The 15,274-nt window shown below is 39.6% G+C and overlaps 1 protein-coding gene across 3 annotated transcripts; it reads right to left on the bottom strand.

Annotated features, from left to right (window-relative positions):
• Positions 1 to 147: 147 nt before the first annotated feature.
• On the bottom strand, positions 148 to 15,123 carry LOC149318743 (protein ecdysoneless homolog). 3 transcript variants are annotated; one of them, XM_089510383.1, is made up of 14 exons: positions 15,060 to 15,123; positions 13,091 to 13,312; positions 11,606 to 11,723; positions 10,986 to 11,073; positions 10,559 to 10,737; positions 9,711 to 9,903; positions 8,426 to 8,554; positions 7,866 to 7,991; positions 6,679 to 6,764; positions 5,530 to 5,669; positions 3,403 to 3,586; positions 2,409 to 2,476; positions 2,055 to 2,272; positions 148 to 1,437 (listed from the first exon to the last, which is right to left on the bottom strand). In XM_089510383.1, exons 2-14 carry the CDS (start codon positions 13,290 to 13,292, stop codon positions 1,213 to 1,215), a joined length of 1,956 nt encoding a protein of 651 aa, XP_089366509.1. In that variant the 5' UTR covers positions 13,293 to 13,312; positions 15,060 to 15,123; the 3' UTR covers positions 148 to 1,212. The 3 variants fall into 3 exon arrangements, with proteins under 3 accessions (XP_089366509.1, XP_089366510.1, XP_089366511.1); XM_089510384.1 differs by lacking the exon at positions 15,060 to 15,123 and adding an exon at positions 13,886 to 14,050; XM_089510385.1 differs by having other exon boundaries at positions 149 to 1,437; positions 5,563 to 5,669.
• Between the last annotated feature and the right edge of the window lie 151 nt (positions 15,124 to 15,274).

Here is a 15,274-nt window from a genome sequence, read left to right as displayed (position 1 = left end):
GTGCAGAAAAACAGTATAAAAACAAAAATACACTAAGAATAGAAAATAAGATTTTGATTTCCTATTCTAGATTTTAACTTTTTGAACAAGTAACTGAAATACAGCTGAATGCTAACATTGAGATATGTGGAAAAACTGGTTGACATACAAGTAGAGAAAGATAAAACCCAACTTAGTAACAAAAGAAGCTATGCTGAAGAGCAAAGAGGAAAAATGTTTCTCAATAACAATTACAACATGACATGGAGAAAAGAGAACATAACATGTCTTGGATTTCATTTTTACAGATGGTCAGTTATTTGAAGTTATATTGTTCATCAGGGAGATTACAAAACCTTTTGCCAATTATAAAATCACTTTTAATAATACTGATGGGGAAGACAAAGGCTGTTTTGAAAGCAATATATTAAGACAGCCATGCAGCAGAATGCACATCTGATTCAGCAACATCTGGTTTGGAATCTTGAGTGACCTCTTAGGTAATGCAGTCTTGAACCTCCTGCTAGCAACAGCCTAAATGCTGACATGCCAGTTTAGCATAGCTGCTGTATGCACTTCTCTTTTGAAGCTCAGTCAGAAAATACAACTGTACCAAGAGCATTAAGAGACCATTGACAATGATCAGTTGGATGAACTAAAGTTGCTGCCTTTTAATAAATCTTTTAATCACATGTAGCAAAAATAAAAGCAGAAAGCTTTTTTGTACTGTTTTGGATGATTAATATTTTAGGTAAAATACAAAGAATCCTCACCATGGGTTAAAGAGAAACACATTTAAAGTAATTTTCAAACTGGACAGAGTCATCATCACAAAATGCTCTTTGAGATCTCCCACCATGTAAACACTAAGATGCAATATCAAAAAGAAAAAATAGTAATAAAATATTTTTTCTAACCTTTTAATGACTAGAGAAAGTTTTAGTACATATAAATGGTCTTTTAGAAAAATATTTGAATGGCCCATTTCCTTAGGTCATCCTAATTTTTACACTCTGTTTGAATTACTTTTACACCAACCACGAGATTCGTTTTTACACGACGCGATTCCAAAAAGGGTAGCAAATGAGAATTAAAATACTGCTTACATGTATTTACACACTGAACTGAAAATATTTCTTCCTTCAGTCTAAAGGAAAAATGCTTCTTGGCACTGCACCAACTCTCCAACATATCCATCAACTAGGAAGTCCGATTTTTCCATCAATGCATTTACTAATGAGGTTTGTTGTCTATATTTTCAGGCAAATGTACTCCCATGCTTTGCAGAATGTTAGATGCGGGTCCTGCTAGTCCAGCTTGAGCATTATATGATTCTAGCAAATTAGTCACAAGATTAAGGTCTATATCCACAGGTGTCAAATCAGGCTCTTCTGCACTACACTCGTCTTCCAAGTCACTACTGGAGTCTTGAGATGAAGGTAGTTTACCAGACTGTACCTGTAGTAAACACAGACAATTGTTAACTTTCTGTTCAGATAGCTTTAACACTCAAGTCACAAAGTACAAGTACCAGTTAACACAGAGACAAATTTTAGAAACACTATGGGGTTGTCCATACTGCCAAAATAAAGTGGCTTCAAATCGACTTGAAGCCTAACGGTTCAGATGACATACGGTGCCAAACTGGGTGGAAACCGACCAAAAGCAGTGCTCTGGTGCTAAAAAACTAGCAAAAAGAAGCTCTGATATTCTGCTTTAAAAAGGAAAATGCGTATCATCCTGCTGGCATATAAACAGCATGGTGCGAGTGTGGGAATATGGGAAAACCCAAGTGGTGTATGGAAGTGATCTGGATCATGCTCCCTGTGTGAGCCACAGCCACCAGTGCCATTGCTCACTATACAGCTTTTTTTCATTTGAACATACAGGCACATGAGTGGCAGCTGTGCCACTGACCCATCCATCGCACCATCGATCTGTCACAGGTAGATCAACCTGGTTTTCCTTCTCCATGTGCTCAGCCCCTCAATAACACAAGGATTGTGTTTTAGAAGAAGTCACTCTGATGACTATCTGCTTCCTTCTACCAGAAGGAACAATCAGGATAAACATACCACGTTTTGTTGATGAGTAAAGCTTTTCCCAATATGGGTGGATGCCAGCTCATGGTCCATTTCATCCATGTATGATCTGAGACTTCCAGCTGCTGCATTCTGAGATTTTCTTTCTCCTTGCCTGTCAGCTTTTAGATCAGGCCCTTCATCACTGTCTAGGAATTCAAACTCCTCCTCTTCTTCCAAATCATCAGAGTCCAGCTCTTCTGAAGTTGCCCCTAGAAACAAAATGATACCAATGTAAGCAAGAGAGAGAAAGAAGAATGCATTAGTATAACTAGTACAGTAAGGGATAGAAGGGAAATTTTGATTTCTCCCAAGACATACCCTTCTGTCCCTCCCCTACCCACTTACCCAGTATTTTGTCTAAAGCATTTGAGAATGAGTCAACATCAAATGTGACGCGGGACTCAGCAGAAGACCTGAAATGAAAAGTTCAGAATTACATTCTGTACATTTAGCACTGGCATTTGAGAAAAATACACTGGGTTGGATCTAGCATAGCTCTTCTGCAAATGGAGTTTTTGGGCCTCAGCAGACGGTCAGGAAAAAGCTCAATACTAGTTTTTCCCAAATTGTTTTTAAACCCCATTGTCCACATGGCCCACTCCCAAGGCAGCCCAAACACCCATCGACAGTCTGCACGATGCAGCATTAAGCCACGAGTCGCAATTATTATTTTTCGCCTCCCCCACAATGTATGTGCACTATCTCATGAACACACTTCCTGTGACTGCCAATTACCTCCCTTGTCTTGCCCAGTTACTATCCCATTAGATGCCCCCTGTTGCCAGCAGTATGACTGTCCACAGTCGCATGTGCGATGTATTGCCCATATAGTGCATTGGTGTGCTCGGTGACACGCTGGCAAGCACAATCACTGGCAAGCCCACTCCCTTCCCCTGTGGGATTGTCTGGTTTGTGTATGATGTAATTACAGTAATTGCATTATTGGTGATGACATTTTTGCTTTGCCAAAGTCTCATACTGGCACCGTGCTGTTTATATGCCAGTGCAATGATACACATTTTCCACCTTATCCCAGTTTCTTTTGCTCTGGTTTTTAACTCTGGAGCACAGCTTTGTTTCACTTTTCACCTGCTTTTGCCTCATGCATTGTCTCAACACTCCACTTTCACAGCAGTTAGAAGCTGTTTTATTTGGTGAGTGCAGACTACCTCATAGACTGTATTTTCAGTAAAAAATACAAGTATGGTACAATATCTAAGCAACTTAAAGCCTCTCAAATTTAGCTATGCCAGCTTAGAAAACAGAGCTGATAATCAAACAATGCAAAAATGATTATGCAATAAGGAAACATATACTGATACAGCATGTAAAGGCATACCATGGTATTTCTGCTCCTTCATATGTTGATACTTTAGATATAAAAGCCTTCATACTTTCCGTGACCTCAGCCAAGTCATAGTTCTGTTCCTCTTCATTCAAGGCAGAAGTGGGCTTGTTTGTGCCAGATGCTTCCTGAAGGATCTCATCCAGAGTGTCTGGAGAAATCTCCAACCAACTGTCATCTGAAATAGTAACAGACAATGCTAGAGAACGTGGTTGTTCACAAGTGGCAACTCTGGTTCAAACAATGACTCTACAATGATCAAGTTTTTGCAAATAATCAAGGCTCTGTGGAGGCCATAAGGAAAAAAGTCAATGTCATTTTTGTTCTTGTTTCAAAACTAACTTTTGGCATAGGTTTTTTTTAAAAAAATAATTGCACTGAAGCTGTATCTGCACTGCAGATATAATCCAGTTTGACACCACTTGCCATGGCTTAATGCTACGGAACTCTGGGAACTGTAGTTTTCTGAAACATTTAGCCTTCCCTGTCAGGAAGCTCTAGTGCCACAATAAACTACAACTCCCAGAATTCTATAGCATTGAGCCATGGCAGTTAAAAAGTGGTGTCAAACTGGATTATTTCTGCAGTGCAGATGCAGCCTAAGAGATATATTTCAGTCTGTTTCTTAATGTTGAATTTGTGCAGGCTTACATCCCTTTTACACAAAATAGCTGATGTTCCATGCTGCCACACACAATGCCTATTAAATCCTTGATAAGAGGGTTAGTTGAGGCTTACCATGTTAAGGGAGGAGTATTGCTGAATCCCTAACTCAACAGATTTGGTATAATTTTATTGAAGGTTAAGGGATCAGAAATATTCTATGATATTATATGCTCTTTCCCCTCATCTAGGTCCGAAACACACTGCAGATATAATCGAGTTTGAGACCGTTTAACTGCCTGAGTTCAATGCTAAGAAATTCTGGGAACTGTCGTATTGTGAAACATTTAGCCTTCTCTGTCAGAGCGCTCAGGTGCCACAATAAACTAGAATTCCCAGGATTCCCCAGCACAATAAACTAGAATTCCAGGGCAGTTAAAGCTGTCTCAAACTGGATTATTTCTGCAGTGTGTTTTGGACTTAAATCTACTTTGCTACCTGAGGCATCTGATCATTGTGAGACTATGATTGGCATCCTGCTAGTGAGTTACAATAGCTTAAGTACATACCTCTTTTTAAGTTAGTGCAGAGGTCAGAATTCATCCCGACTTTACAAGCAAAAATCCCTCACTCCCCAAAACCCATCTTTTAAGTAACACAGCTCCCTCAACAAGGGCATTTCCATGTTATTGGACACCAGGGGGAATCAACACAGATGTATCCATCTAGTCGCAAATGATTCCTATGAATGACCACTGTAGTGCATCCAGCTATTGGAAAATAGTTGGGCACATTTCCATGATCCCATTCTCCAATGACACATAAATTGATGTGTTGGGGCTGCGTCACTTAAAAGGTAGATTTGGGGGGTGGGTGGGTAGTATGCCATGGCTCAGCAATCAAGACGCTGATTCTGATGACTGAAAGAGCAGCAGGTCGGCAGTTCAAGGCCCAACCTAGCAGTTCTAAAGCATGTAAAAGTGCATGTAGATAAATAGGTAGCACTTTGGTGGGAAGGTAACAGCGTTCTGTGGAGTCATGCTGGCCCCTTGATCACAAAGTCATCTTTGACAATGCTGGCTCTTCAGCTTAGTAATGGAGATGAGTACCCCCTCCACAGTCGGACATAATTAGACTATCTTGTCAAAGGGAACCTTTACCTTTTCTTCCAGCATCCTAATTTCTTCTAAGAAGGCAAAATTTCCAAAGAAAATATCCACAAAGAATATGGAATGTGCATTAAAATACTGGTTGCAAAATTTAGACTGTAGGTCTGGACATGCTTAAGCTCTGTTGGACTCAAGAGAAAATCACTCCTGAGTAGACGTGTCAGGATTGGTGCTTTAAGGCACCTTCTGTGTATCTCCTGCCTTTTTAATGGTGTACTAGCTGAAAAAACATCCTGAGGTAACCCTGTATTTCAACCTCCCACCCACTAGCCCCCCCTGCCCCAATCCTTAAGGCCATTATAGGTGGATGGTAAAAACAATGTGTATTGATATAACTTCTTCATAATACCCAGGCTGTGGCCTTGACTCTGTTTCTTCTTACCATCTTCAGGAGGAAGAGTCTCAGCTTCTTTCCTTAAGTCCTCCAAATTAAAGGATGTTTCTTTTAGTATTGCCAGAATTTCTTCACCTGGGCTTTCAGCAACTGAACTATATATATATAAAAAGAAAACACAATGCCTATGTAGAGATCAAATACATTTTTAAACAATATTTAGCACCATTTTCCTGTAGTTTATAAACCTAATTCAGCGGTTAAACAAGCCTTACTAGCAAAATGAGCTGTTTTACAGATTATGATGTGCACAGACATGTAATGGGGAAACTGTATCTATATGTAAGTCTTATTAAATACGTACACTTACTAGCTGTTTGCATGTGTGGGAACTAATTTTTTTTCTTAAAAGAATATATTTTAGGAAACCACTATTGCTACGAAATGTCTGAAGCCAGATAGTCTTAGTGGAAAATTCTACAACTATATTTTGCATTTTTAGCATGTATTTTTGGTGTCAATATTTATAAGTCAGGTCACAGTATGATTCAACTGTGGAATCATATACAGTATAGGGCTTTCCCTATGTAAGTGGTGATAGAATTGCCTTTGATACTGTATTGCATCAAAAACCTTTAATATTGCATTATACATTCTTTGGCAGACTATTTACAAACAATTTGGTGTGACTGAATTTCCTTCTTAAGTGAAGGCATGCTCACTAGATTGTCTAGACTTCACTTCCAGTAAGCAGGAAGTGCAATCTAGACATAAAACTATAAATTTTAAATAGTCTTGAATATACACATGTTGTGTGCAACTGCAAGCCAAAACAAACAGAAATTAAGCAAGCCAAATGAAAAGACAGAAACTGCAAATAAATGTGTACAGTGCTACCTCGGGTTACGAATTTAATTCGTTCCGCGGCGCCGTTCGTAACCCGATACATTTCGCAACCCGAAAAAGCCGCTGGAAAGCCGCTAGCCGCTAGCCGCGGTTTGAATTTCGCGCCGAAACGCGCCGAAAAGATTTTCATAACCCGAAAAATAATTCGTAACCCGGAACAGTTTTTTTAAATCTAACTTTTTCGTACTCCGGAAATTTCGTAACGCGGTGAATTCGTATCCCGGGGTACCACTGTATCAGGAAACCCAGTGCTCTCACCTCTGTGGATTGATTACAGTCTGCTGGAAATAATTTTCTGCCATATGTAACCGATCCAGATACTGAGCAGAGCCTTCCAGCTCACCCTTTGAAATATAACAGGAGGTTAATGCATTCTTCTCTTTGAGATAAGTATTCAGTAGATGGTCATATCATATACATAGGATATTTATGAACTATACTATACATACTTTCTTATTGTCGACAAGAGGAATAACACCATTAATTGCACTGAAATAAAATCAGTTAGCAAAATAGTTAAACACACTTTGGATTAAAGCAGTAAAGTGAATTTGTGATTAACACGAGAGAGGCATGTTTCCATGACAATCAATCTGGCTTCGTGTGAGATCTACTGAACTTAACAGAAACTTGAATGGGTAGCTGAAGTTCTCTGAATTGAAACAGATGATCAGCAAACTAATTCCATCTGATGAAGCTGCTTTTGAGGATTAACAAAAACCATGGAGGATGGAAGGCAATCAAAAACAATGCTCCAAATATCAAGCCAGTGAGATTTAACTAAAGCCCTAATGTACCATTCAAGAAAATAAGCCAATTCCTTGTTATTTCAGCAGTGAGGCAGCAGGTAAGAAAATGCTGCTGATGCACCATGTGTGGGAAGTTTCCTTGCAAGGACCCCTGCAGTATCTGAGTGACATGCTCTGCTTATCTGTGGAGTAGCTGATACAAAGAATATATCTTTATTGGGGGGCACTTCCCTCTCCATTTTGTTGGAGGGCTATTTTGTTACTGGGGTAGTATATTACTTCACAACACAATACTAGGTCTCCTTGGAAATAAATAAAAACACCTATTCTGTCTCTGTTCTTTCTCTGGTTTTCTGGGTTCACAACAATGTTTCTTTTCATTTTCAATTAGAAATCACAGTGGCTGTATTTTAAAGGCACAGATATTATGTTGCTTACATTTTATTTATTCTTGGGGTGGGGGTAGAATCTAAGAGCTACTCTAAACAAATGCCCTGCCTCTTATGCACATGTTTTTTCATTCTCAGTATTTGACTACCGTGGAAGGTATTCATTCTAACCCAAAACCACGCTTGACGGACATGGGACATTTTTATCCCCAGAAATCCCAAGAGATTCCCATGAGTCAGGAAATACTCCAGAAATTGCTCAATATTTATATAGATATTTAAGAATCTATGTGGATGAAAATCTCACCTTAAAATAATTGTTTTTCCTGAGGCTATTGAGAAAGTTATCCCATAGTGGAACATTCAACACAGGTTTCTTGGAATCATGATGAGATGTATTACACTTTGCACACAGAATTTCAAAACCATGGGCCTATGAGAGATGCAGAAAGGAAAGGAAACAAAAACTTGCTTTCTGTCATCTTTGATCAATAACACAAATACTCTGGACATATTTTCAAGTTGGACACAACTTAAAGAAAGACATGTGTGTCATGCAATATGTTTTGACAGGGTACATTTAGTTATCCATCTATTTTCCTATTGATTGAAATGGAAATGGTATACTAAGGAGCTGTAAAATAATCTTCTCTCAGTTGTAAAGGCACTGGTTAACATTCTAAAGTGAAACCTGTCTTCAAAAAAATGAACTTTGGTATCAACTGGTTTTTGCTATACACACACACACACACACACACTATTGTATGTGCATTATTAATTCAATTACACATGAAAATCAATCTGTATCTCACATGCCAAATACAAAGCGTGCATTCGAAACATAAAGTATTGAAGGTACTGGCTCACCAACTTCATGCCTAGCTCATGCGCTTTGTACTGTGGAAGTGAGCGAGGCGGCAATGAATACCCACTTCGTATATCTGGAAAAAAGGTCTGTTGAGCCAACTGTGCGTAGAGACACTTCGTAAAGGTAACCTGAAAAATTCACCATATACCATTAAATATGTACTCCACTGAAATACTATGTGTGTACATAAGAATTTATTTGATTCTGGAAAGTAGGATAAATCATAACATTATTGGGAGAGGTACTTTGACATATTGGGGACAACCAAATCTACTAAGGAGCATGCACTTTTGTAAGCAACAATTTGGTTCATCAGATGTACTAAGATGTGTTAGAAATGTAATTTACTGCATTATCATTAGCCTGCCATCAGTCAGCCCTTCTTATACACAGATTTTTTTATACATGGATTCAAGCATCCACGGTTTGAAAATGTTCAAAAAAAGTATAAATTTCCAATATCAAACCTTGATTTTCCATTTTTTATAAGGGACACCATTTTTCTATGTCATTATATTTAATGGGACTTGAGCATCCACGGATTTCATTATCCACGGGGGATCTTGGAACCAAACCCCAGCGTATAACAAGGGTCCACTGTATTCTTAACACTAGAAAAGAACATAACTGGGCTGCATGCCAACTTTTGCTCATGTAGACTTTCAGCCCCCTCCCTTATGCATCCTTAAAAATATCACTCCTAAAAGCTGAGGGAATTGCCTTAAGGGTTAGTTAACACAGCCTAACAATATATAATCAGAAGAAAAAGACCTCTAAAGCTTTGTCCAAGCAGAAAGCATCACAGGATTATGTGAAACCCAAGCCACCATTACTTTGTATGTTTTCATACTATGCTTATACACATTTACTCTTTTCTGTTTTGGCACAACAGAAAAATATTTTTTTAATCTGAGGCCAGCACATCTCACAGTAGAAATTGCCAATGGAGTCTGTTTTAGTAACTTGTGTAACTGTGAGAATGGCACCTTTTTATTATCCTGGTCACTAAGGTACCACAGCTATATGGATGTTGGTTTCCTTCCAGATAACCAAAGGCTTAATTATAAGGTTTTAGGGAAAGTGTTATGTAGGATGCACAAATAATCTAGTAGGCACTTTAGAGAAAGATATTTTGGGTCAGAGGTTTTATAAGCACAGTATCTCTAGGTACCTGCAGCTCTTTGAACTGATGGAGAAGCAGGCAGGGGTATTTGCCTGCAAAGCAAATCTGGTGACACAACTGGTTGAATAACAAGACTGGCTCCAAGTAGAACCATCACTTACTGAAGTCATTATGCGTGTCTCTGGTGGAAAAGTTTTGAAAATGCGACATGCTTTTAAGTCAAGGGGGTCTCTCAAATAAAAAGCTTGTACTGCTGCTGACACCAGCGAAGGACGTTGCTTCAGTACTACTGCAATGCCTGCTGGAAGGTAACAGTGAGCGTGGTGAAGGAAAGTCTGTATTTTCTCAGGATACCTAGGGCAAAAAATTGCAAGGAAATGCATAATTAAGAGACTGTTCTACTATAGCTGACATATTTTTTTAAAGTACAGTTGTTTTCTAGTTCTTTTTTACCCTTTCTTCTTTCAATCTAGCCCTATTAACCAGTGCATATAAAGTTTAAGATGACAGCATTTTGCTACCAACAGACTCTTGCTAGACCTATAGGGAAGTCTGTTAATCATTTGTGAGGAAAAAAGCATCATGTTATTCCCTCACAAATGACCCAGCCTTTTTGGCCTTTCATAGCAATGTATTTTCTCCTTTTGCTAAAGATATATACAAGTGTACGCCTCAACATTATTGAGGGTCCTTATTTTTTTATCAGTACAATTTCAACTCCACTTATTGTAACACAATGTCTAATTAGTATACAACAAAACAATTTTAAATAATCAAGGCAATAAACAGTACACTATATATACAAAATATAACTTCTAATTTATACTATTTGATTTGATTTAAAAAAGATATCTTGATGTTACTTGGAAGGAACTATATCCTGAAATGTGTGATTATGAAATCATTGCTAATGAAGTAAATTACTATAAACATATATCATTAGCTAGGGTATGAACTATTTCATATTCAATCTAGAGTAGAAACATTTTCCCCAAATAAGTTTACTTACCCACTGATGCGCTTATATACTGCTCCTCTAACAGATTTTGAAGCCACAAAGTGTCCAGAATGGACAGAAAGCAACTTCAGGGCTTGAGGAATTGTAGGATTGTTAGCAGGCAATAACGTCTCCTCCCCAGGAGTCTTTGGCAATGGGATTATGCACAGTTCCCCACAGTGAAAAAACACCTAAGAGAAATATGTATTACTTTGGGCAGTCTGAAAGTTCCTCTTCCTAGTTCTAGATTTACAAATGATGATGAACTATAAAAGACACCAAAAAGGCAGAGGCAAAAAGGAATATTTAGACTACTTTTAGGCCATCTATTCCCAAAGACTTCCAAGATGGCAGAGAAAAAATGAGTAAAATAAGCACAATAAGCAGATTGTACACATTCACACCCTGGTGCTGCTTTTGTAGCTGATGTCTTGCTTACCCGATTTGTGCTGTTTTCAGGATCCAGCCATTTTGGAAGGAAATCAGCTGCTTCTATCAGCAGGAATTCACCATCATTATCATCCACCCTAATGAAGCAGAATATTATCTCATAAACATGGAACTTTCTCACTCTGTCTTAGCCCTATGCACATAGTTAGCAAATATGGAAGATAAAATGATAAATTACTTGAAGTAATCACATTATGGTCCACTCTTACCACCTTCCCTCAAAGAACACATAACATACACACATCAATTTTACACTAATACAATAGAAAAAAAGAAAGATCTAATGGCTTAACATATAGAAACAGATAAAGCTAAATCCAATACTACACTAGCAGCTATTTACTAGCATGACAAGACTTAATTCCCCTCCTTGCAGAGTACTCTGTGAAGCTCAGAAAACCTCCACTTTAGGACAAGCTTTGTGGATGGAAAATCAGCTGCAAGGAAGAGGAAGAACTGCTTCCTTCCAGTTCCATTAGCAAAAGCAGTATCATTAGCAGGACAACCCTTTCCAACTGTGGCCTTAAATAAACTCATCTCAAGCTACTTCCCCTTCTTTCATCAAAAATCATTGACAATTTGAACATACAATGGTTTTTCGTAACTTACCTAGCTATTAATTCCGGAAATTCCTTTGTAATTTCTTTTATGAGGTATACAATAAACCATTCATCTTCAATGTTATCCCCAAATTTTGTGAGACCAGCAATATGAGCAGGAATATCTCCTGGAAAAATGGAACAGGAAGTTAAAATCACATTGCTTTCAGGACATTCTCCAGACTACTTCTAGAATAATAGCCCTAAAACAAAACTGAAATATAAAAACAAGACTGAAGTATACACAACTGGTAAAATTGCATATTTCCCTCCAATGTACCCTTGATTCCATTTCTCTACACATATTCTAAGTACTCTGTGTTTTGAGACTGTAAATGATCTGATAAAAATTCTGTTCTTCAAAAAACCCCACATAATTAAATGACACTATATTAATAATACTGTTAGTACAACATAACCAGTCTATTTTGTTATCTTGCATGCTGTTTCAGACAGGAAAATAATTATATTAATAGCATTCCTATGCAAGACTATAAGAGAAGACATAATTTCCTTACATAACCAGGTAGGTCATATTCACTCTCTTTTAATGACTAATGCAATAACCAGGTAGGTCATGTGCACTCTCTTTTTCTGACTAATGCAATGAGACCAAAGATGTGGAGAGAGTTTCAAGAGTTTATGGAACACCTAAATAAGGGCCAGAAAAGTTTTTTAAAATATTCGGTGTGGGAATGAAAACTTGAAGATATTAAGACATCTAACATAAATAGAAAAATACGAACAGTACAACAGTCTAAACCAGTGACGGAGAACCTTTTAGAAACCGAGTGCCCAAACTGCAACCCAAACCCCACTTATTTATCGTAAAGTGCCACGTCCCTCTGGATTTCTAGTGACAGACTCTGGTGAACTCTGTGTTGGGACAATGGTGCATGTGCCCACAAAGAGGGCTCTGAGTGCCACCTCTGGCACGCGTGCCATTCGCCACCACTGGTCTAAACGATAGGAGGGGAAAGTATGGCTCACAAGCTGCATGCAGTTCCAAAGGCCATTTTGTGGCATAGAGGAAACCTTTCCATGTGAAACTTTTACAAATTGTTTTTGGAAAAAAGAAATGCTTCCAACACTTTAGGTATGGGAGTTCAATCTACCATATTTTGAGGGTCTTCCCCCCAACAGAAAATGACTTTCCATTCACTTCTGATTGGGAGAAGAGGAAAAAAAACTTTTCCTGGGTCTGAAATGGCCTACAGGGCATTGAGGAGGCAATCTGGTGGGGGGGAAATTGGGATTTTTTGTTTTTGGGAGTGGAAGGGTGTGTGTCACTAAATCCCCCAGCATATGATAGCTGCAGTGGGAAGGACATGTTGCGACCCGCCTTGTGTTCTTGGGCTCCAACCTATCCAGTCATGGATGATGGGATATGCAGGCCAATATATGGAAGGCTACACTTTGGTCAACACTGATTTTTACAAAACTGAATGGCTTTTTTCCAAAAGCAAACAAAATGAAAAAGAAGACTATTTTTCACCTTTGGCTGGTTTGTACTTCAAATTAAATGGCTGGTATTGCCAGATGTAGGAAACCAGCATGGGTGCAAAGTGTGCCAAAATTCTTTCGATGTATTGCTGAAGAATTTCTTGGTAACGTTCGGGATCTTCCAGTTCCTGTGCAAGGAACAACTGGTACTGCACTGCATCTTCCACGGATGCAAAACCAAACTCCTTCTCCATCCTGTATCTAATGAAGTGTCCTGTCAAAAGAAGTATTTCAAAGTTGGTTAGACACACACACACAACACTTTCTCCAAAACATACATGAAAGATGTCAACAATGCTGGCAAATAAGGTTCTTATTCAGAGACAATGCATTAAGAAATAGATCTGAGTTTATTAGAGGCATTTCACAGGGAGCTCTGACATCTAACTGAGGGAAAGTGCCTCAGACAAGAATAAATCTTAAGGGAGTTCCTAAATACATAAAGCTAGAGACTATTGAAAAATCACTGTTGTTGTTTAGTTACAAAAATAATTAATTGCTTTCACTTCATCTAACAGACACCTTAATAGCGGCTTCTAGCATCTGTGGATGGAAGAAGTTCGCTAACAGAAAATATCTCTATCAATGGTGGGGGAAACTTCATATTCAGCACAGCCATGCAAGCCTATGTGTAACATTTTTAGGGGACTGTAAAGATATTTGGTCAGGAAATCTACTTCTGTCAGCCTAGATACGACAACAATCAATAGTCAAAAATGTATTCCATTCCAGATGTCATTATTCATCTAATAGCCAAGATACAATTAATATCTGGGAAATAATTTACATGATGTAAACCCACTGGGTGACCTTGCGTGAGTCACACTCTCTCAGCCTCCTCTCAGGGGAAGGCAATGGCAAACCTCTCTCTCAGAACAAGCAAAGCTTTCCAGAGCACTGCATTCCCAGAGAAGGTGCTTCTGACATCTTCCACAGCAGCTGTTTTATTATACAAATGTTAAACCTAGGCCCCTCCACAGGCTTAGGCTGCATCTGCATTGCTGATTATTTACCCTTCTTTGTCAGAGAGCTCTTGTACCACAACAACCTACAAATCCCAGGATTCCGTAAGATGGAGCCATGACAGTCAAGGCGCTGTCAAACTGGGTTAATTGCACAGTGTGCCAGCTGCCTTGGATCTCAACTCCCAGAAGCCTCTCCTAACATGGCAAGGCTGGGGATTGTGGGAGTTGTAGTCCCCCTTTACCAGGTGTGTGCACGTGTGCAGTTGTCGATCACAGGAGAGCCCATGTCTGGATAAATAGGCACACCTTTGGCTGAATCCGCACTGCAGAAATAACCCTGGTTGGACACCGCTTTGACTTCCACAGCTCAATGCTGTGGAATCCTGGGATTTGTAGCTTCTTGTTGCACCAGAGCTTTCTCTGGGAGAAAGCTAAACATCTCACAAAGCTACAAATCCCAGAATTCCATACCGCCGGAGCCATGGCAATCAAAGCGGTGTCAAGTGGTAATAACCCTGCAAGCTTTTGGATTTGACATCTGCATTTACAGAAATGATCCAGCCTTGAGACCGCTTTAACTGCCCTGGCTCAGTGCTGGGGAATCCTGGGAGTTGTAGTTTACTGTGGCGCCAGGGGTCTCTGACAGAGAAGGCTTAAACCCCTCACAATAAAACTACAGCTCCCAGGATTCCCTAGAACTGAGCCTGAGCAGTTAAAGCGGTCTCAAAGGGGTCTGGGGCTGGAGAAATAACCCGGTTTGGCACCGCTTTAACTGCATTAGTGGCTCTTTGCTATGGAATTCTGGGAGTTGGAGTTTGTTGTGGGGCCCAGAGCGGAGCAAAACTACGCTCTGGGCCCACAACAAACTCAAACTCCCAGAATTCCATAGCAAAGAGCCAAACAAAGAGTTAAAGCGGTGCCAAACCGGGTTATTTCTCCAGTCTGGATGCAGCCTAAGAGGCTAATGTAATGTCCTTCCTCCTGGGAGATGCTCACCTCGCCTCCTCCAACCACGTTTCTTCTTCGAGTGGGCGGGGCCTGTGACGCAAGCACGCACGGACGCTCTAGCCCGGCGGAAGTGGTCGCTCTATGGTTAACGAACCCAAGAGAACGGTGATGGCGGTGGGGCGTGCGTGCGTCACAGGCCCCGCCCACTCCCCGCCACCGCTCTCTCTTTGGTTCTTTAACCATAGAGCGACCACTTCCGCTGG

The sequence above is a fragment of the Sceloporus occidentalis genome, unplaced genomic scaffold (assembly GCF_023333645.1).
Source record: "Sceloporus occidentalis isolate IW3139 unplaced genomic scaffold, rSceOcc1.0.p SCAF_2, whole genome shotgun sequence".
NCBI lineage: Eukaryota > Metazoa > Chordata > Lepidosauria > Squamata > Phrynosomatidae > Sceloporus > Sceloporus occidentalis.
The sequence above is the reverse complement of the archived record's forward strand: the minus strand, read 5'-3'. Positions and strand labels throughout refer to the sequence as shown.

Coding starts and splice junctions, on each gene's coding strand:
- LOC149318743 (XM_089510383.1), bottom strand. CDS start 13,292: ATGGAGAAGGAGTTTGGTTTTGCATCCGTGGAAGATGCAGTGCAGTAC. Junction 7,992..8,425: donor ATGAGCTAGGCATGAAGTTG/GTGAGCCAGTAC, acceptor CATCTCTCATAG/GCCCATGGTTTTGAAATTCT. Junction 2,273..2,408: donor TGCTTTAGACAAAATACTGG/GTAAGTGGGTAG, acceptor TTTTGTTTCTAG/GGGCAACTTCAGAAGAGCTG.